Source organism: Plodia interpunctella, chromosome 20, assembly GCF_027563975.2.
Source record: "Plodia interpunctella isolate USDA-ARS_2022_Savannah chromosome 20, ilPloInte3.2, whole genome shotgun sequence".
In the NCBI taxonomy this organism is placed as follows: Eukaryota; Metazoa; Arthropoda; class Insecta; order Lepidoptera; family Pyralidae; genus Plodia; species Plodia interpunctella.
In genome coordinates this window covers 5288196-5309230 of record NC_071313.1, presented here as the reverse complement: position 1 = coordinate 5309230, position 21035 = coordinate 5288196, and the positions used below count along the sequence as shown (strand labels likewise).

The 21035-nt window shown below is 36.4% G+C and overlaps 3 protein-coding genes across 3 annotated transcripts; 2 read left to right on the top strand and 1 right to left on the bottom strand.

Annotated features, from left to right (window-relative positions):
* Window positions 1–11018: 11018 nt before the first annotated feature.
* Window positions 11019–13181, top strand: LOC128678813 (phosphatidylinositol 4-kinase-like). Its single transcript, XM_053760636.2, has 2 exons — window positions 11019–11264; window positions 12158–13181. Exons 1-2 carry the CDS (start codon window positions 11226–11228, stop codon window positions 12782–12784), a joined length of 666 nt encoding a protein of 221 aa, XP_053616611.1. The 5' UTR covers window positions 11019–11225; the 3' UTR covers window positions 12785–13181.
* Window positions 13182–15663: 2482 nt separating this feature from the next.
* Window positions 15664–16144, bottom strand: LOC128678912 (uncharacterized). The gene is made up of 2 exons (XM_053760823.1): window positions 16123–16144; window positions 15664–16025 (listed from the first exon to the last, which is right to left on the bottom strand). The coding sequence occupies exons 1-2, from the start codon at window positions 16142–16144 to the stop codon at window positions 15664–15666; spliced, it is 384 nt and encodes a 127-aa protein (XP_053616798.1).
* A 2689-nt stretch (window positions 16145–18833) lies between these two features.
* Window positions 18834–20758, top strand: LOC128678911 (alpha-(1,3)-fucosyltransferase C-like). The gene is made up of 3 exons (XM_053760822.1): window positions 18834–19801; window positions 20171–20281; window positions 20390–20758. The coding sequence occupies exons 1-3, from the start codon at window positions 18834–18836 to the stop codon at window positions 20547–20549; spliced, it is 1239 nt and encodes a 412-aa protein (XP_053616797.1). The 3' UTR covers window positions 20550–20758.
* The last annotated feature ends 277 nt before the right edge of the window (window positions 20759–21035 follow it).

Here is a 21035-nt window from a genome sequence, read left to right as displayed (position 1 = left end):
ACAGTCCATAACATATCGACCTACCTAATTTCTACCGCCTAAATTACCGGCCTAATTTCTGAATAAATGATCTTCATTTTGATTTTACTCAAAAACGGTTTGCGTGCTTGATTGTATATAATAAAATGTGTGACATCAAAAATGTACAAAAACAAAATATAATCAAAAATGATAAACTGAAATAAATGTAAATTTATTTTAAAAAGCACCTAAATGAATTTTATGAAATGAGAAATGTTATTATACTTACTTTAAATTTTAATTCGGAATTTCTTGAAATTTACATTGAAAAGCACAGATTATTTAGACACGCGCGAATTGGCGTGTAAAGGCTAGTTAAATTAGGCAAAAGTCTGAGGCAGTCACTAAGTAAAAGTATTAAAAAAACATCGTAAACGCCGCCGCGCCACCCCCTGTCGCCTTCCGTCTATATACGTCACTTAGCATACAATTTGTTCGTCTTTTCACTGAAGCCCTCTCAAAGGATCTGTCTAGTTGCAGCCGAAAAGCTTTCGAGAAAAATTTTCTATCATTCGGTGTCTCCCTTTATTTGCTAAGACCTGTTTCGTTAGACGTCGTGCGCGTTTCCACAACACAGCGACATACTTGCCAGGTCGAGTTATACATATTTTACTATAATTGGTTCGCTAACTGGCCGAATATGTATATAAATAAGTATACAAGATACAAAATGTCATTCAAATTTATCAAACAGTTGCCAGCCTTCTTGCACCGATCACAACATGCACATTTGATCGGCTCTCAGTCGTTTAAATTTCAAAGCTACATATGATAAATGCTAAATTAGATTAAAACTGAACTACAGCTAATAGGGCAACAATAGCATAACCAAATAGGGTTGACGTCAGGCAGGTTAGGCGGCCGGTCGGCCATTGAAGCTTCGCTAATGTTGAGAAAGAAACTGACTCGGCAAATTTTTGTCAAATTGGTATTGTGAATCCTATTTACAAAAGTCCTGAAGCACAAAACAAGCGAATCTCAGAAAGAAATGACCTCTAGAACTAACAATTCTGAATCTGTTACAGAGAAAAATCAAATATCGTGTCGTTGTAGACAATGGACTCACCTCCCCTTTGCATGTAGAACGTCGAGTCTTCGGCAAATATGGACATCGCGTATGAATTCAAACAGAATTACGTATTCCATAAAAATATACCCCTTTGGCGCACGTGACTGCGAGGCCTTGAAGCCTTCGGTAGTTATTTGTAAATAAAAATCTTATTTTCTATGATGCGAGTGCAAAAGGCAGTGGATTTTTTATCCATGACTTGTAGATGATCGGTTTTCGTTTGATATACGAGTATATATCGATTATTCGATTTTTTTAAATAAAATTATCAAGAACTATAACAATATTGAATAGAGGTTAGCGTTGATTATATCCGCATCTTCCCGGTTGCGTTCGGGGCTGTGACGCCGCTAAGCCCGGGGATACAGCATTCGAAATCAGTTGCAAATATTAAATAATAAACGCCAAAATATTTAAACCAGGTAATTCTCACCGCCATTCGCAAATCAATTTAAAGAGCTCCAAACATTCGGCCACATGTCACTGGTGTCCGATATTTAGGGTTGCCACAACTTTTGCAGCAATTCGGGACGTTTTCTCTTTCTAGAAAAAAAAAAGGACTTCTCCATGCACCTTCTTCTTCTTCACCTTCTACTGGATGTTATTACGGGAAGTAAATAAAATGAACTGCAGAAATTTTACTGGTACAATGCAGTAAAAGACAAGTAAATTACAAGGTATTAGTGAGAGCCGTTTTATGGACCCAATATGCGTTCAAGTTGGAATTTAAACGTGACAATGAGTCATACAATTCAAGTTTAATATAATAATAACAATGCCATTCCCAAGGAGGGTTGACGTCAGGCAGGCGGCTGGTTGTAAAATTACAGCCTTTTTTTACGCTGGCCCCGGGCTTCGTAGTTTCGTAGTAGCTTCACAACCGGAGTATGCAGAGATGTGAGAGAGTTGTACCTATACGACTTGTGGTAACCCTACCGATATTCAATTTTCGATATGAAGCGCGGATTATTTTCAATTATGACAATGGTAATGCACCGTCGGGTATATAGGTTCGAAATCAGTTTAAAGCGCACCAGTCTGGATGTCTTTTTGTTTGTATTCGACATAAATGTGGACGAAATTGTGAATTTTTACGAGCTTCATACTTTTTAACGAGAAAAATTTCTTGAAATTTTGCATACTTACATGTAGTTTGAAGTATTGAGAAGGACCTTTCATCGCGGAAAAATAACTGTTCCCGTGGGAAATTTACATGGGCGAAGCCGTGGACACAAGCTAGTTTCGGAATAACTTCGACCAATTCAGAATAAAATTTCTCCGAACAAGTGTTCATATCACAACTTAATCAGTGGTCAACATAAAATAACATATATATATATATATATATATATATATATATATATATATATATATATATATAGGTACTTACTTAATACTAGCGGCTCGGCCCGGCTTCGCTTGGGAAAAACATAATATAAAGTAGCCCATGTCACTCCTGAAGGTTTCGCCTATATTTAAATATAACATATTTTTAAGTTATTCATTACAAACAAACAAAAATACAAATCTTTCCTCTTTATAATGTTAGTATTGATTGAGTAATGAAGATGTTCTACATTGTAAGGGCCAACGCATGCAGGAATCTTGGAGCGGATGCCAGAGATAGCTCCTCGAAGCTGCGGTCACCACACGAATAGTCTAGCATAGAAATAGGGTTGTTCCATCCGATTACGTCTCATCCAATTCTATAATTTTCCTTACTCATCCGATTTAAGTTATCGATATCACTCTCTCTTTCTCATCTCGCGTAACATTCGGAGCTGCGACGCCCAAACGCCTAAAACACGTAAAAAAATTAACCATTATTTTTTTCCGAAAAATCATTTATTTTTCAATATTGCCTGACGTCAACCCTATTTGAGAATACTATTGTTGACTATCTGTCTGTCTATAAGTGTCCCTTAGTCGTACTCGTATCCACGTGAGGATATGGACTGGTCCTACTCTAGGGCGGGACCACACATATTTTGAGACCCTATTGAAATATATTGTTGATTATTTATACTAACATATTTTTGCCATGCCGTATCTGTAGTCGAAGATCTGTGGTTCATAGTTTTTAAGTTGGCTTTTCCATAATTTCTGACATTTAAAAGTTGAAAAAAGAACACACAGCGAGGCGAGGTGGCAGGGTGCTGAGGCGCGCCATAAATCGTCTGAACATCTCCGCATCGCGGACCAATTAGAACAAGATGTTGCCAGCCCTTGCGTGGACGGCGTTTGCGATAATGAACAAATCTTTATTCTACCTATTTAAATCCCACTGCTAGGAAAAAGCTTGCCCCAACTTCTTCCACATACAAATTAACCACATGGATTCCAACCGACGGATACAAGACAGATCCATACTAATATTATTAAGAGAAAATATTTGATTTTTGTTTGTTACGAATACACTCAAAAATTCTGGAACCTTTAGGTGTAACATAGGCTACTTTTTTATTATATTTTTACCAGAGCGAAGCCGGGATAAGACACTAGTTTGAAGTAAGAAGGAAATGGCGCGCATGTTGCATAAATCGGTCCCAGACAGGCGCCCGCGGCGAGACTTTAGTTTTTAACGAATGCCGTGAAAGCGTTAATTACTTTCGCAGTAATTAATATGATTTAAAAATCTGCTCAAAGAAACTTGGAATTGCAACTAGCTATCTGTTCATTACATTTATTGAAACAAGCATTTTACTTTATCCTACTCGTGCCACATGAGTTTGTATACTAATCTGATCCGATGAAACATCACCCATCCAATGACCGATCATTGTGAGAGTTACTTAACCGCCACTATCGCAGGCCGAGCGCGCTAACCATTGCGCCGTTGGGCTCATCAGAATTAACATGTACTGTTACAATATCCAATATGTACGCATTAATCCCGGCATCCCAGCATTGTTTACAATCAATAGCCTATATTCAACAACGTAATCTACGTCCAGCACCTTTGTCTGCTTGGCCAGTGGCGTAGCTGTCTATGGACAAGACGGCGCCTTCCCAGAGGCCAAGCACGATTAGAGGGCCCAATAACCGTGTCCTTTTTTTTATAACGCACGACGCACACATTTCATAAAGCAGCTTAGTTCCCCAACTCACAAAGAAGATCCCGATGATCAAAGATGAAGACCCCTCCTCAAATTATCTTCTATTCATTCTTGACAACAATCTCCTTCGACATGTGTACAAAAGTTACATAATTAAATTGCTTATTAATAAAACTATTGAAACTGATTATTTTTGAACTTACTTATTGCTAATCCTTTTTTTTTGCAACGAAACAGGGTATTTTTAAATAGGTATATATAATTATACGCTTCGCAGGACTTCGCTATCGAGTTATCAAAAGTTGTAGAACAAATGTTGTTGTTTTTATAGTTTTACCTATCAAATTTTGCTAGATTTCTCATACTTAATGTGATCCTTTATATGTGTGTAAACTTAAACAGCCTATTAGGGGTCCTCAGATAATTTTTGCACCATGGCATATGGTCACCTAGATTACGCCCCTATTGGAACAATAGGCAATGCATCAGCGATGGCCAGCGACATAATCCTGCGTATTCTGTCACGGACTGTTTAGTGTGTAAGGTAATCTGAACCTACATGGATTGATTTATTACAGATTACATGTTTCGTCTGCGGCAAAAAGTGATCTGCACAGTTCCAGCTCTCTATCTAGACTAGACTATCTCCACACCTATGCTCCATTTTGTATGACAGACAAACACATTTTCATATTTATAATATTAGTATTGAAACATGGATAACGTTAAAAATGATTAAATTACATGGCTACTCACTGTATTTGAGGTTTTCACGAGTTCGTAAAATTAAAATTCTTGATTAATTTTAAGCCTTCTTCTATCAATTAATTAAAATTGCTACAACAGATGTGCGAAAATTCGCTGTTTTTTCCAACTACTGAACTCAAAGGTTGCAATAGTCGGTAAACCGAACCAACAGAACTACTTCTCCTAGAGGAAAAATAAATTGTACTTTGTATACAACGCGAGGCTATTACTCTAGAACAGAGTAAGAAGATGAAAATTCTGCATAATATTTTCTTTTTCTCTGAAAGTTATGATTGGGAGAAAATTTTACTAGTGAGATCGCCAACTTTGCCTTATTATAGCAAGTCTGATGTTGCTGGCTCTCACCTGTGCTGATAATGTGGACCTTCCTTATATATTCATGTTAAGGCTACACCCCGAAGTGCGCTTGCACCTAGGTATAGCCAGCTAGATCTATATGCAACCGGCCTCAGGTGGCAGACCAAGGTGTAGCCTGCTTAAATTCGGCAAGACCTTGATGCAGCCCGTCTTCGATGGTTGGATCTAGATTTAGCCTGCTAATGTTCGGCTAAAGCCCGAAGTGCCGCTGCACCTAAGTATAGCTGGCTGAATCTGGGCGCAGCCGCACTTCGGAGTTTAGCCGTAACATATATAACCAAATTGCATGGTCAAAACTAAATCGTCTCTTAGTTGTAATTACAGGGTAATGTGGCAAAGATTCTAGGCCACAAAGTAAGCATCGCGCGTTTAACAAACCAGGTGCTGTGACACCACTTCCATAAGACGATATATTTGGAATAAAAAAATCTTTTTAATTTTTTGAAAAATTCGACTCCTGTCCACAAAATTCTTTCGCCGCTCCGCGCCGGCTCCCGTACTCAAGTCGCGTATGAAGGAAAATTAGACTTTTTAAACTTGCCGCGCAAACTTCGATTTTACCTCATTCCTCTGGAGTTATTTGGTCGTGCAGGTGGGCCGGAGTCTCGCTATTTTCAATATTATTAGTACTAGTATTAGTTTTTTTTATCGATTTCTCAAATATAACTAATAAAAGGATTTGAAATATTACCACAGATAAAGTATTATTCAAAAATTAGACTGTCAAGGTAGATACTTCTTGAGTCTCGTCTATGCTTGTTGCCGTAGCATTTAAAAACCCGGTATTGATTTTACAAATATATAATTTATTTGTTCGTTATAGGTGCTTTATTGTATCTACTTCACCATTCTTCTTGATATCATCTTGTGTAGCCTTGAATATATAAGGAATATATGACGACCTCGGTGGCGCAGTGGTAAAGTTCTTGCCACTGAACCGAGAGGTCCCGGGTTCGATACCCGGTCGGGTCATGATGGAAAACGATCTTTTTCTGATTGGCCCGGGTCTTGGATGTTTATCTATATATGTATTTGTTATAAAATATAGTACCGTTGAGTTAGTATCCAATAACACAAGTTTCGAACTTACTTTGGGGCTAGCTCAATCTGTGTGGTTTGTCCTAATATATTTATTTATTATTTATTTATCATCTAATTTATATTTAGGTACCTAAGTAGTACGTCGAAGAATCTACGGTTGATAAGTTTCATTTCGGAAAAGGTACTTTCCCGTTGGAAATTGACCCGGGCAAAACAGCTGGGTTGTGTTGTGTTGTGTTGTGTTGGCAAACAACAAAACATCATAATCCTTTGTCACTTTTTTAATCTTTTACCATCGTCAAATTTGACGCTGATTTCAACCAGCGCGCCGCTGACGTTTAGACAAAATGGCGTACTTTGCGTTTTTCTGCGCACGTTAAAGTTAACATCAAAGTTGACGGTGCAACCCACCCTTATTAACAATGAATAGAAACAATATATCGACCTTATATGAAAGAGAGAAAGTGAGAGATATATCGTAAATTACCTTAAAAAATTCAACCAAAAACTATAAATTCGAATATGAAGCATTCATACATCAAAATCCGTGTAAAATAACAATAAAAAATTCACGCAACTTCCGCACGTGGCTGTTGATAAACCAATATCAGGATTTATAACGAACGGCCAGAAATAAAAAAAAAACGGAACTACACGGAACAAGTGAATTGTCATTTATTATTTGTCCTATCGGCCGTTTCCGAAACAGCGTTCCCGTGAATAACGACCGCTGTGAATAAATAAAATTATTCTCCTATCTTATAATGCCATGATTGTCTGTGTCGCGGTTTTCCGTTGTTTCGGAGAAAATTACTTTATTTTATTATATTTTACAAGCAAGTTTGAATCGTGGTGTAATGACTAAAACGCCTGTCGAAAGGTTCCATGTTCGGAATCCTACTCGTGCCAAATGATTTTCTGTGTAGTAGACCATTTCATTGACCATCACTTGCTCAACGCTATTGCTTAGGTATTGTCTGCTAGTATACATTTGGGACTCTTAAAGATGGTGACAGATAGATGGAGAAGTAAATAGATAATAAATTGATACAAAATTTGACACCAGTGTTAGCAATAACACACTCGAAAAGAAGAAGAAAAAGCAACACACTACACACGTCAACCACCCAAAAACTCCACGCATCTAAATATGAATAAACTCCCCCCTTAGACGCTAGGGTTGAGAAGGGGGGGGGGACACTTGAAAACATGCTTTTTCCACGTAATACCTTTGAGGAAATTAAATAAACTGCAACACCGCATCATAAGCATCCTTACGAGCGTAGTGAAAGGCAGCGAGCGTGTACATTGTCTCACGGGAAAAAAAAAACTTGTATCACTTTGCCCAGCAGTGGGTCATAAATATCTAGAAAAAAACCATGTATACCTAAAAAAAAACAAGGAAGCACTATCTATCTGTTAAAATTGTTGTACAAATCCTTTAAGTAAATAAAGAATATATTATTATTATTATCAATGATATGCAGTCGACTGTACAGCTTTGTAATTTTACTGTTTATATTAAATCACAATAGAAATAAATAGGTACATTTTATATATTTTTTTCTTGTTGTTGATCTATGATTTCATTAGAAATTGTTAAATTTGACTCTTACCACGAAATTTTGAAATATAAATTATGATAGCAAACGACAATGTCAATTAATACAGTACTGCAAACGTCGACCAAAAAGGCAATGAAACTTTGCTCCGACAAGAAGTCAATGGACCTTCACGCCTCTTCACTCAATCATGTTCTCATTCCTTCTCAAATTGACACTTGTTTATTTTTACCCGTGCATGTTAAGTTGACACTTAACGGAAAAAAATAATTTCGTTTCCGCGACGTGTCGTATCTAACCATGGACACACGCGCGCTTGATATCGCTAGCTATGGTCTACGGATGCTGCGCTCGGCTCTCGGCTTCCTTTTCTTTGGAGGCAAATACGATTTTAGATACTCTGCTACTCTGCTGAATACATAGGCTGCTATTTATGTATCCGGAATAACAAAATTAAACAAACATATATTATTACATATGGTTTTATTGTTTCTCGAAGTATTCTCCGCGATGATCTATGCACTTCTGCATACGATGAAACCAATTTTCAAAGCACTTTTTCCATTCTGATTGAGGTATGTCCAAAACGTGTGTTTTGAACGCATCAACGGCCTCTTCGCGGCTCGAAAAACGTTGACCACGTAATTTATTTTTAATGTTTGGAAATAAATAAAAATCATTGGGTGCCAGGTCGGGGCTGTACGGCGGATGACCCGTCAATTCAATCTTTTGACCCTCCAAAAAATTATTTGTTTCAGCCGACTTGTGGCAGCTAGCATTGTCGTGATGAAGTATGATTCTGCGTTGTGGGTTGTTCTTTCGTATTTTTTCAAAGACTTCTGGCAAACAAATGGTGGTGTACCATTCAGAATTAACCGTCCTACTATTCTCTAGTGGCACTGTAGCTACATGTCCGTTGATACCAAAAAAACAAGCGACCATTTGCTTTAAAGTGCTTCTCGCACGAACAACTTTTGTTGGATTCGGTTCATCTTGAAAGACCCACACCGTTGACTGCTGTTTAGTTTCAGGGTCATAAGCATAGATCCAGGTTTCGTCACCTGTGTAGATATTATAAACAGCTTTTGACGAGCCACGGTTGTATTTTTTTATCATTTTCTTACACCAGTCGACACGAGCCTGTTTTTGATCTACGCTCAAGTTGTGCGGAATCCAACGCGAACAAATTTTTTTAACAATTAAATGTTCGTGTAATATCGCGTGTATACTCGTCATACTAATGCCCAGAGACGCCTCTATCTCGCGGTATGTAACATGACGATCTTGCATTACTAATTGTCGCACAGCATCAATATTTTGTTGTACCACTACCGATTTAGGACGACCCTCCTTAATTTCATCCGTGAGCATAGACCGTCCACGTTGAAATTCCTTAAACCAATAATACACAGTGGTTTTCGATGGTGCTTCATCTCCAAAAGTTAAAATCAGTTGTTCGATGCACTGTTTTTGAGTTAATCCACGCCGAAAATCATAATAAATCATCGCGCGAAAATGTTCACGAGTTAAATCCATGGCAATGAAGACAAGCTATTTTCAAAATTGGCGCCAATTGAAAAAAACAAATGACAGGGACATGAAAAATATTTATTCTCTAGCCGAAGAGTTCTATTTTCAAATGTTGTAATTACTTTTTAAATATTCTAGAATTATTGGCCAGTTCCGGATACATAAATAGCAGCCCTCGTACTTCCAAAGACGATAAGGTGGAGTTTTATCTTACATGACACGATGGTTTCTTTCTATATACAAATTATCTTTTTTTTAACTAATTAAATATAGTTTGTAACACAAATTTTCTGTAAATCTATTTGAGTTTATAATAAATATTTTTCATACCCGGAAACTAGTGTATATATAGTTCGACTATACCTATATATGGTGGGAAATGTGAAATCCCACCCGCTAATGAAAAAAACTGTAGTAACCACTTCCTGATCAATGGGGGAAATAAATTTTAAAAATGGTTAAGTAGGTGTTGGCCTCCAACAAGTTTACATTGTCCAGATTTATTCGATTATAGATTAAATCACCTATTATAGACATGTACATTATCTATGCCCCTAAATTACGAATAAAAAAAGAAACTAAGCAATGATTACATTCCATATTTAAAATTTGAAATCGGATTCACAATTTGAACATATCATAACATAATATCGTATTTTACTATATTTTGGCGGCTTACCTTTCCACCCACACTATATATGAATTGACAGGGCTTTCAATTTTTCTAGGATTCTATCACAGGAAAATACACTACAAAAATAAAATAAGAACAAGAATATACCATAAATACAATTTATAAATTATCGTAAAGTTGCACAGCAAACAAAATATAAGAAAAACTACATCGAATATAATCGAAAATAATAAATGAAATACAAAAAATGCAATATAAAAACGTTTCTGACCATATAATATAGAAGGGGTTTTAGTCGTTAGTAGTCTGACACTAACCGGACGCCTTTCTTCACAGGCATGGCAGGTATCTCCAGCTCTTAATAAAATCCTAACTAATATTATTATACTTATATTATTGACAACCTCGGTGGCGCAGTGGTAAGGTTCTTGCCACTGAACCGAGAGGTCCCGGGTTCGAGCCCCGGTCGGGTCATGATGGAAAATGATCTTTTTCTGATTGGCCCAGGTCTTGGATGTTTATCTATATATGTATTTATTATAAAATATAGTATCGTTGAGTTAGTATCCCATAATACAAGTCTCGAACTTACTTCGGGGCTAGCTCAATCTGTGTGATTTGTCCCAATATATTTATTTATTTATTTATTTATTATAAATGCGAAAGTAAGTTGGTTGTTTGAAGAGGTCTTCACGTTCATCTACTCAACCAATATTTTTGAAATTTTGCATACATGTAGTTTGAAGTGTGGAGAAGGACACACCTTTCATCCCGGAAAAATAACTGTTCCCGTGGGAAATTGACGCGGGCGAAGCCGCGGGCAAAAGCTAGTATACTAATTTAAAAAAAACGTGACCGAATCGGCAACAAATTTATGATGTAACGTTTGTATTTTCAATTTTAGTTTCGTATACAATACAATACAACAATAAAGATCTACATGCGCACAATTTAGTCATCAATACAGAGTTAGTGACGGACAGTCTTGCCGCGATACAATATTACATCCAGAATTTCCAATGACAATGTTTTAAAACACGACCAAGAACAATATAACGTTTGTTATATTATTATAAACATTTCAGTGAGAATATACACACAGACATTCTCACTATTATATTGTAAAACAATGAGACTGGTATTCATCGATTAGTTCTGTTTTTGATGTCCGTGCGGAAGCACTTAAAATGTTCTTTGAAATTGTGTTCGTTGTCCACCTTTTTCTTGTAAGTATGGTTTTTTGTTATACAATTTTTTTAAACGGTCCAACCCGCGCCTGCCGCCTCCATAACATTTTTAACAATTTATTTTAATAAAATTATTTTGTAACGAAAAGTAAATGAATATCATAGCAAATTATGACTTTGTATTTATAACTGTATATTTATGACTTCAATTTTAATGATGTTAATAATTACAATAACAGTAATTTAATCTATAATGTGCCAAATATGATTATACGAAATAAACGTGATTTTATTTTAATAAGGTACACTAGACAAAGGATTTTACCATAGATTTATAAATTACTTAATATTCAATACCAGATTTTAACCAATGTCGTAACTGTTATTGTTTAGCAAATTCCGATTACCTGCGGATTTATGTTATTATGAACACATAAAACTGTATTACAATTCAATATTTTGTATATTATTGTATCGTATTGATGTATGTATATGGGCATATTTTATCGTGTAAACATAAAGACAAACAGGCCTTTGTTGATGATTTATCATCAAATAAAATGGAGAAGCCAATTCTGTGTATTAATGTATATTAGTGTGATGTACAACAAAGAGATTTTACGTCGATTAAAGTGGCAAATTTCACATTTATTTATGAATTATTAATCCACATAACGAAGAAACTATAAAAGCAGTCATTCAGCGCCTAAACCGACACTGCCCTGTCTATGAGCTCCCAACGTGCCATAGTGATGTCAAAATTAATTTGTAACGTCGGGAGTTCCGTCCCGTAACTCTCTGACCTCCGTGATTGTGCCTAGATATACGACAACTATAAGACTATACGTGAATCGGTCGGCTTTGTCTTTAATACGAAGAACACAAAAACAACTAGGGTTTAGAACGATGTAAATAGTTTTTCATTATTTCAGACCACATTGAATGGGGAGTCACTTGAAGAAATGAGTCCGTTCATGTACAGCAATGCTGGTAACGCTGTCAACTTCAATGACATCTACTCCATCACCAACAGCCTATCGGGCAACAACGCTGTACCCGACTTGAAAGAAGACGAGTACAATATCCACATCATCCCCTCACAACTAGTGGAGTTCAGCACAAAAACAACCACTGAATTTTACACAACCCCCATCACCGCTATTCCGCTGCCAAAATACGTTCAGAACATACAGTTGTTAAAAAATTCGCGCAAGCCAATGACGAGCACTATTGCAAAAATAACACCGTATAACAACAGACTTTCGAACATAGATGGAGCAACAAAAAATAATTATTTTACCAACATATTTACCAATGATGGTAGCTATACGCCAAATTTGCCAGCTGAAAAGCAACAAGTGAAGGAAGTTGTTGTTGATACTACAACAACGACGACTACTACCACTACGACGCAAGCTCCCACAACGACAACTACCAGGATACCAGCACATAGAGAAAGAGGAATTTTAGACTTACTATTTCCGCCTAAAAGAGTCCAAACTTTTAAGAGCATGTTTGACACAGTCAAAAGTATTTTATCCTACACGTTCAAGAGATAGTTTGGACATTCTATAGACACAGTGTTGTGTTTTATGTGATGTGGTAAACATTATATGGTACATGAGATAAAGACTACAATTTTGGGTGGATAATTGTATATAATTAGTATCTAATTTTTATAAAAACTAAATGCTATTCAACCTACTTCGAAACAAAGGTTGTGATATATGTTTTGTACAAGAACATTATATATCCTAACCAGTGATAGGTCAGCCAGCCCGACGCAAACCCATCTATAACCCGGGTTTACGCCCGACTTTTTGAGAAGAAACTGGGACTAAACCCATCTATGACCAGATAGATTCTATGTATGGTTTTGTATGGCTAGAAATGATCTGAATGAATTCTAAAAGTATATTTTTACTTATGTCACGTGACGCGATGTGACTTGTCCAATCAGTATCGCTTGTATAGAATAGTATGGAGGTATTCAAATTTCGCTTGTGTCATAGAGTATCAGCAAAATTTGAAAATATCCTTACAATTCCATACAAGCATTACTGTTTTGACAAGTCACATCACGTCACGTAATATAAGTAGGTATTACTTTGGTTCGTGCCTATCAACTGCCACTTTCCAAAGAGAAAGCATATTTTTTCTGTAAATATAACTATGTCAGTATTTCATTGCCTAAAATAAATTAACTAATTATTGTAGCTTTCAGTTCAAGTTATTCACTTTAAAGCTTTGAATAACTCCGGACTGAACACCAAATTAGTGCGTTCCTTCTAATAGCTCCTCTGCTGTCAAGTAAAACAATAAAATAATATTATAATTTACTAGCTGCGCCCCGGGGCTTCGCTCCCGTGGTAATTTAGGGATAACGAGTACCCTTATGTGTTATTCCAGGTTATATTCTAATCGTGTACAAAATTTCGAAACCATCCAAACCCAACTTTTGCATTTATAATTGGTAGGATTACATTCACAGACAACTTTATAGAAATTTAAAAAAGGCTAGCAAAACATCTGGAATGTAATAATTAATAATTTCATAACTTTTTCTGACAATTTTACGTTTTATTTTACTTTTTATGTTACAAGTGTCAACGTCATGTGTGTTTAAAAACATCGCATGACACGCTTACATTGATCTAATATATGCTCAGCCTGATAATAGAGCTCGATTTTGTCTCGCATAAAAATCCAGACTCTAATAAGAAAAAAATACCAAAATTTTTGCGTTTGTATCATAATTAAATTTCAAGACATTTACTCGAAATATTATGACACTGGTGTTTTAATCGCTGTATGACACACGCGTGCATTGATCATTAAACACACGGTCTTATATCGGATATTTCAAAATTAAGTCTCTATTGCAATGTCTATCATTTCCACCCGTGGGCATAATGTTTTTACAATACAACAGCAGAGGAACAGTGTTTGATTAAACTCACAACTAAACTCAACTGTATCAATGTTCAATGTCAAAATATGAAAAACGTCACGATCTGTCAATGTCAAAATCTGAAAAATGACAACATCAGTAAATGTCAAGGGAAGTATCCTGTACCTGTAACACAGAAAGTTCTAAATTAATTGTCCTGAATTGTCTATACGGTTGTATTACGCCTCTAATCAAATTCAGTCCAGACATTTTATTTACCGATAGGTATATCATATGCGGGTAAAGTAGTATATAAGTTTTTGTTGTACGGGTTTTTGGGTTACAAGACTAAATTAAAAAATATTTTAATAACTATTATGTTTTATTTTTGTATAGCTCTCTTCATAGTCGTATTCCTCAGGGTCGTGGTCATTTCGCGAAATGAACACACACAACATTTTTCTTGGCACTATTAGTGGAGCTTGCAATGGCAAGATCCACTAATAATGCCAAGAAAGTGGAGAAGACAATGGCCTTCTCCATTTCACTCATAATAATCAACCAGTGTGCAAATTTCCTCACGATGTTTTCCATCACCGGAAGTGATGGTCAATGAAAACTACTATACATGTGTCAGATTGGTATATAAACTCATGTAGCATGAGTAGGATTCGAACCTAGGACCTTTCGTAAAAGATATTGCTAGCAACAATTGGAAGGGAATGGCGCAGGACAGAGGTTGGCGCAGACAGAAGGAGTCCTATACTCAGCAGTGAGTCACGGTAACCCTGTATCGATTCTCTTCTCTTTTCAATTGTTAGTGTAGTTTAGGCGTGATGTGACTAAAAGCACCCTTACAAACTGTTAAGCGTTAACAAGTCATAGAATTTAATTTGTGGTTTTGTGCCATGGGTTCTACTATTTGTTTTTCAATTACAATTTCATAATTTTCGGGATACCATCAGCATTTTCTGTAATATAATTTATTTAATTTATGTCTTTTAACTTTACTTTTTTGGAACCGGGGATCGAACCCGGGACCTCCAGTGTAGTGATGACCATTAAGCCACAGAGGTCGTCAAAACACCAACAAATGAGATAATAAGAGTATTTTTTTAAATCACGAAAGTAGTAACTATTTAATCTGTCCCATCTCGTGCGCCAGTAGTAAGGCCCCACTCGGCCGAGCACTCGACCCGACGTGATTCCCCACGATTGCACTAATTATACTCCAGCCGAGAGCCCACTCCCGTTAACGCTTGTCTCCAATTAAATTTTTGGGCTTAAGCCAAGCTGTTCGAGCAACACTTGCCAGTTTCACGATTGGTTTGTACTTAAGTTTTATGCTCTCGCTTCACTCGGGAAAACCCGTAATAAATATATATATTTATATATACCTTCCGAAATCACACTATGTATTTAAAAATCCCGCTTCAAAATTCGTTGCGTACTTTTAATGATGATAGTCCCGATGTAAGTATACATAGGGACAGACAAAACAGGGAAGAGTCTCATCCGATAGGCCCCTATTGTGGGAACAAAAGGGGCCTATCGGAATAGACTGCAGGTGCAGGCCGTAGGCTTGTGCTCTGGGCGCCAACGGCGGTCGGCGAGGTCAGTGGTGTCCTTGCGCTCTCTCTCCGCCGCCTCTTTGCGGAGGATGACGCACTCCGCTAAGGCCTGCACCGCTGTCCACGACGTCCCGCTGTCGACCATACGGTGAACAACAATCGGCAGCGAAAGGAGAAGTCCTTTCGCTGCCGATTGTTGTGGGGGAAGCCCCACGACCGCGCACAAGGCTACGCGGTCTTCAGCCCAGGCTGGGCAGTCCTCCAAAGTCTCGTGTCCACATCCGTCGCAGTGGTGGCAAACGGCAGTCAGCTTCCGATCCGCTATGCAGCACAGATACCCTGTCGAATTCAGGTTCGAAAATTCAGATATCACTGGCGTTCAAAAAAAGGGCCGAGCCGACTTCATATGGCAAGGAAAGAAGGTGGCTTCCGTAACAAAACTCATCTTCATTGACCATGATCGACAAACGTGTAGTAAAACTTTTTAAATAAACTTCACGCATACGTCCAAAAAGTTTTTATTACCGTCCAAAGTAAACGAGTATCTTTTGAATCGATAGCGTGAGTCTTAACTTTTTTCGGCCCAACCAGTGAATATTAGCAAAAAGTCATTAAAAGTAAGGGTGCTGTTCATCACTGCGGTGAAGTCAAAGTCTTGGTATTACGAGACCCGGTGGCGGAACTAGCTGTACAAAGGCTCGGGGCAACATTTCTAGGCAGCGCCCCTTTAGGTATACATAAACTTAAACTAAATTTTTTTTATTACTATTTTTTTTGACTGCACATCCTTTCATAGCGAGATCCTATGTAAAAGTGCAGTCGTATCAGACCTTCATAAACGCTAGAAAAAATAGCTTGGCATTTCAAATTTTTTATTTTTATTTTTTACGTTGTCCTCGGGCTTTACAGCAGCTTCGAATATAGCAAACATGAGAGAAAGGAAAGGTTATACAGAAACCTGAGGCGCCTTTTTTTATATATTTGTGCGCCCGGGGCGGTCGCCCAACCGCCCCCTGCCTTTACGCCAATCCTGGCGAAACCCTAACTTATAAAAGTTCATTCATTTAACGCTTCCTCGCTCCCGACTCCTGACGACTGAATTTCAAATTTTCCCGTGTTATGAGTGGTCTCTTTGGTATTAATGTGATTTTATTAACCGACTTTGAATTAGTGTATTAAGTTGTTTTCATTATTCATTTTAATACTGTTTTTTAAAAAATTTCACTGCATACAAACACAAAATATTATAAATATTGTAAAGTATAGTATATTTTTTAAATAGTCACATCTGTCTGTGCTTGTCGCTGAAAATCGGAATACAGAAAATACATTTCAGAAACCTTGGCATATAAGATTTACACGAGTTGAGTAATTTTTTTGTTATTTTTTTTTATAATATCGAATCAACTATCGGTTTAGTGGTCAACTCATTTTTAAATTGACTCACAACAACTGTCGAATAACTTAAAACTGTGCCAAAAATGTTTTACATCGTGAACTCGATATGTACAGACAAGCTATTAGACCCAATGAAACTCTTTAATTTGCAAAAGTTGGTTTTCCGCACCATCGGCCGCTTTTATCCTATTAGTGATAATTAAATCGAACTTACGAATACCGGATTCGTATTCGCGGGTTTAAATTTCAATCCCGCGCTACCAAAACTTCGGGAACATTTTAATCCGGCCGAGTATTGTTTTAATTGTATGCGTAACTTCGAGAATAGCCACCTCTGCCCGCAATCACGATAATAAGGATTAGGCCCGTTCGGGATTTTAATTTTTAATTGGAGGTTATTTTAATGAAGGTTCGCGATATTATAATCGTTTTAATAAAGCTAGTCTTTTAATTGTAATTTATATTGAGCACTGAGAAGGAAAATTAAAATGATGTTAATAAATCGATTTGGTTTAAAGCACAGATTTAAACTAGGTATTGTAGTTTTTCATTAACGTAGGTAGATAGAAGAAAATCGCTGAAAATTAATGACATAAGTACAATTTTACTTTTTAAACACAGAACAATGAAAAACAAAATTTAAACAAACATTAATTTCAAATTAAAATTATTTTTTTATTTCTAACACCTTTCGAACATAATTTCAGTGTTTTTTTTTATTTTAAATTAAAATATGTACCGGTATTCTATAAAGTTTTGTATTTCGTGCAACTTCCTAATTTTTTTATCAATTCCATTGGTGTTCGCAATTCAAATTGGGGCATAAATTATTTTTTACTTTCTAATGCCAGTTCTCTTTTCAAATTCATAACATTGACAATCAGCAGTTGTCGCTGTCAGACACTGAAAATAAAATTATCACCTCCGTCAGCGGATTCAACTCGATTTTAATAAAAGGCGGGAAAAAGTCTCCGATGTCCCCCGATGCTGAGTTAGCTCGTCGTTAACGAATCTGTTTTGATTGAAACTTCAAACCTTTTAGCTTCTGAAGAAGAGTAAATGAATGTATTATAAAATTCTTTGAATGTTTAGTGTTTAGCTTGTTGCCGTTGAGTGTTGTCCGTTAAAAAAGTCCTGTTATATATGTAGTCATGACAATGTGTTTAAGATGTGGAGAAAATATGCCTCAGCATATCACTCATCTATTTTCAGTTTGTTTCAGGAATACATAATTTTAAACAAGCTATTTGGCGATCATTTAGCGATTTATTCTTTTTTTTTCATTGTGAACACAAACCATTAGAAAACTAATATAAATTTCCGCCACCGCAAGTGGGGGCGCCACTTGTCTATTTTTGTCATTTGCATACTAGCCGTTGGTCGAAAAGCACGCGCGCTCTGCACACAAAGGGATTTTCATATTTAATTTTCTGTTTAGTATAATTGCCGACAATATTTCCTCCCGTGTCCAGCGCTTTAAGCTTATTTGCATATGTGAATATTAACAAAATTATCTCGTTTGCTGTTTTAAAACGAATCCTGTTTAAATAAAGCTATTTTCTACAACTATACGTAATGGACCATTATTTTAAACAAGAATGGAATGAGCTTCGAAGAAAAGTCAACAATGTGTAACTTGCGTCATACTCACACATTCATTGATACCAAGAAATGTAACAAGCAGACAACATTTTAGATCATTTTTCCTTCATTATTGAACATTATCGTATTTTCTGTCACTGTGCGATGATGTCTAGATTAATAAAAGCGGCATTATTATGTGCGTATTTAACTGTCATCTATCAATACATACAAGCTCTATTACAGCCGGAGATACGTGAAGAAATATTAGAATTAAATTATATGTTAAAAGATCCAACATTGAAGAGGTTGGAAAGAGAAATGAAGAAGAAGAGAGCTAAGAAAGTTGCGTTACAGCTAGAAATTCCTACGCGACTGCCTACTGATTATAAGTACATATTAAGGTACACGAATGCCTTCTCGCATAGATCCACGAAAGCGAAGGCTGGACAAGAGGAATTTATCATTAAAAAATGTAAACACATAAATTGTTATCTCACAAACGATAAACGACTGCTATTTAATTTCCAATATTACGATGCTATATTGTTTGATGTTGAGAATACTTGGGACTACCACCCGCCGGTTAGGAGTCCCCATCAGAGATACGTATTTATCGCGTGGGAGTCGGCTCAAGACAATCCGATATGTAGCAAGTTGTTTGATGACTATTATAACCTGACATGGACTTACAGACTTGATTCCGATATGAAATGGTCCTACTTCACGATTTTTGACAAAAACGGAACGATTGTTGGACCTAATATTGATATGAAATGGGCGAAAACCATGAACGATACGCCGGATGTTGTGAAAAGTAAATTGGTTAAAAAGAAGAAAGTTGCCGCTTGGTTCGTGTCTAACTGCGATGTTAAAAGCAAGAGAAATGATTTGTATCAACATCTGTATGTCGCATTTGAAAAGTACAACATGTCAATTGATACTTTTGGGGTGTGCGGGACGAAACAATGTCCCAAGGACAGAATGGAAGAATGTTTAGACTTGGTTGAGAGGGAATATTATTTTTATCTCTCGTTCGAGAACTCCATATGTGAAGATTACGTCACGGAGAAGGTTTTGCATGCGTTTTTGCATTATTCCGTGCCTATTGTTTACGGTGGAGCTAATTATTCTAGGTAAGTACGAGTACCAAATATGTTAAACTAGCGACACCCCGGATTTTCGCTCCCGTAGATATTTATTTTATTTTCTACCCGTGTACTAAATTTCATCGAAATTATAACATACTCACATCTGAAACATCCAAAATGTCATTATATATTTTTATTAGTAAAGAAGATTTGGACATGCTCCCGGTTTCATTGTCGGCTGGGACGCCCCAAAACCCGGGCACTGCTTGAAAAATAAAGCATAAAACTTTAGGGTTCAGCTGGGATAATAGTCATGAACTTTTTTTAGATATGATGTTGCTGATCTTGCAGCTTTCCAGTCTTTTGAAAAATTTTGAATGATTTTTTTTATGTATAAAAGTATTATTCTTTCAGGTTTTTACCACCAGGATCATATATAAACGCATATGACGAATCTCCAGAGAGAGTGGCCGATCTCGTGTACGAAGCCGTGAAAAACAGAAAAGTTTATGAAAACTATTTTAGGTGAGTCTCATTTATATTTATTTTAATAAAATAATCTTCGAGCTCTTTTTGCAAAAATCCGGGACTGATATCCCGGATGCAAGCTTGTGACAAAAATATATTTTCCAGATGGCACAACAACTACGTATACAAACCTACAGATGACATTGGTGATGTGTGTACGCTGTGTGAGATGATGAACACTCCCATGGCTAACAGATCGGTGAAGAAATTCAGAAAATGGTGGAACCCTGAATATATAACCTTTAAAGCTGATTGCAAATATTGAAATGGAAAAAAATAGAGTGTAATGAACATCGACAACCAATTTTGAATCACCGTAAAATGATCCAGCTTAAATGTTTCGGTCTAGATATAAATTGATAAAATAATCATAAATATATTTTTTATCTTGATTATACATATAATTTATTGGAGAGAAATATTTTTAATCGTTAATATTGTCTTTTTTAAATTGCAACGGGTTCTTTATGTTGATTGTTATAATGCCCGACTCCCCCCCACTGCGGTCGTTTGACGTGCGTCACTATAAAAACCCTGTACACTGCCCGACGAGACACACTTTTGTTTTGTTTTGTTTAGTGTCAGATAATAATTCTTATATTTATGTTTATGAGTAAATGAGTAAATCTATGATTAAATTGTGTATCACAACTTTTACACAATTTTAAATGTGATTTATTTTAACATGAGTTTTTGTGTGAAATAGGCAAGTACCTACACATTTTTTGTTATATTATATTTATTTAATAAA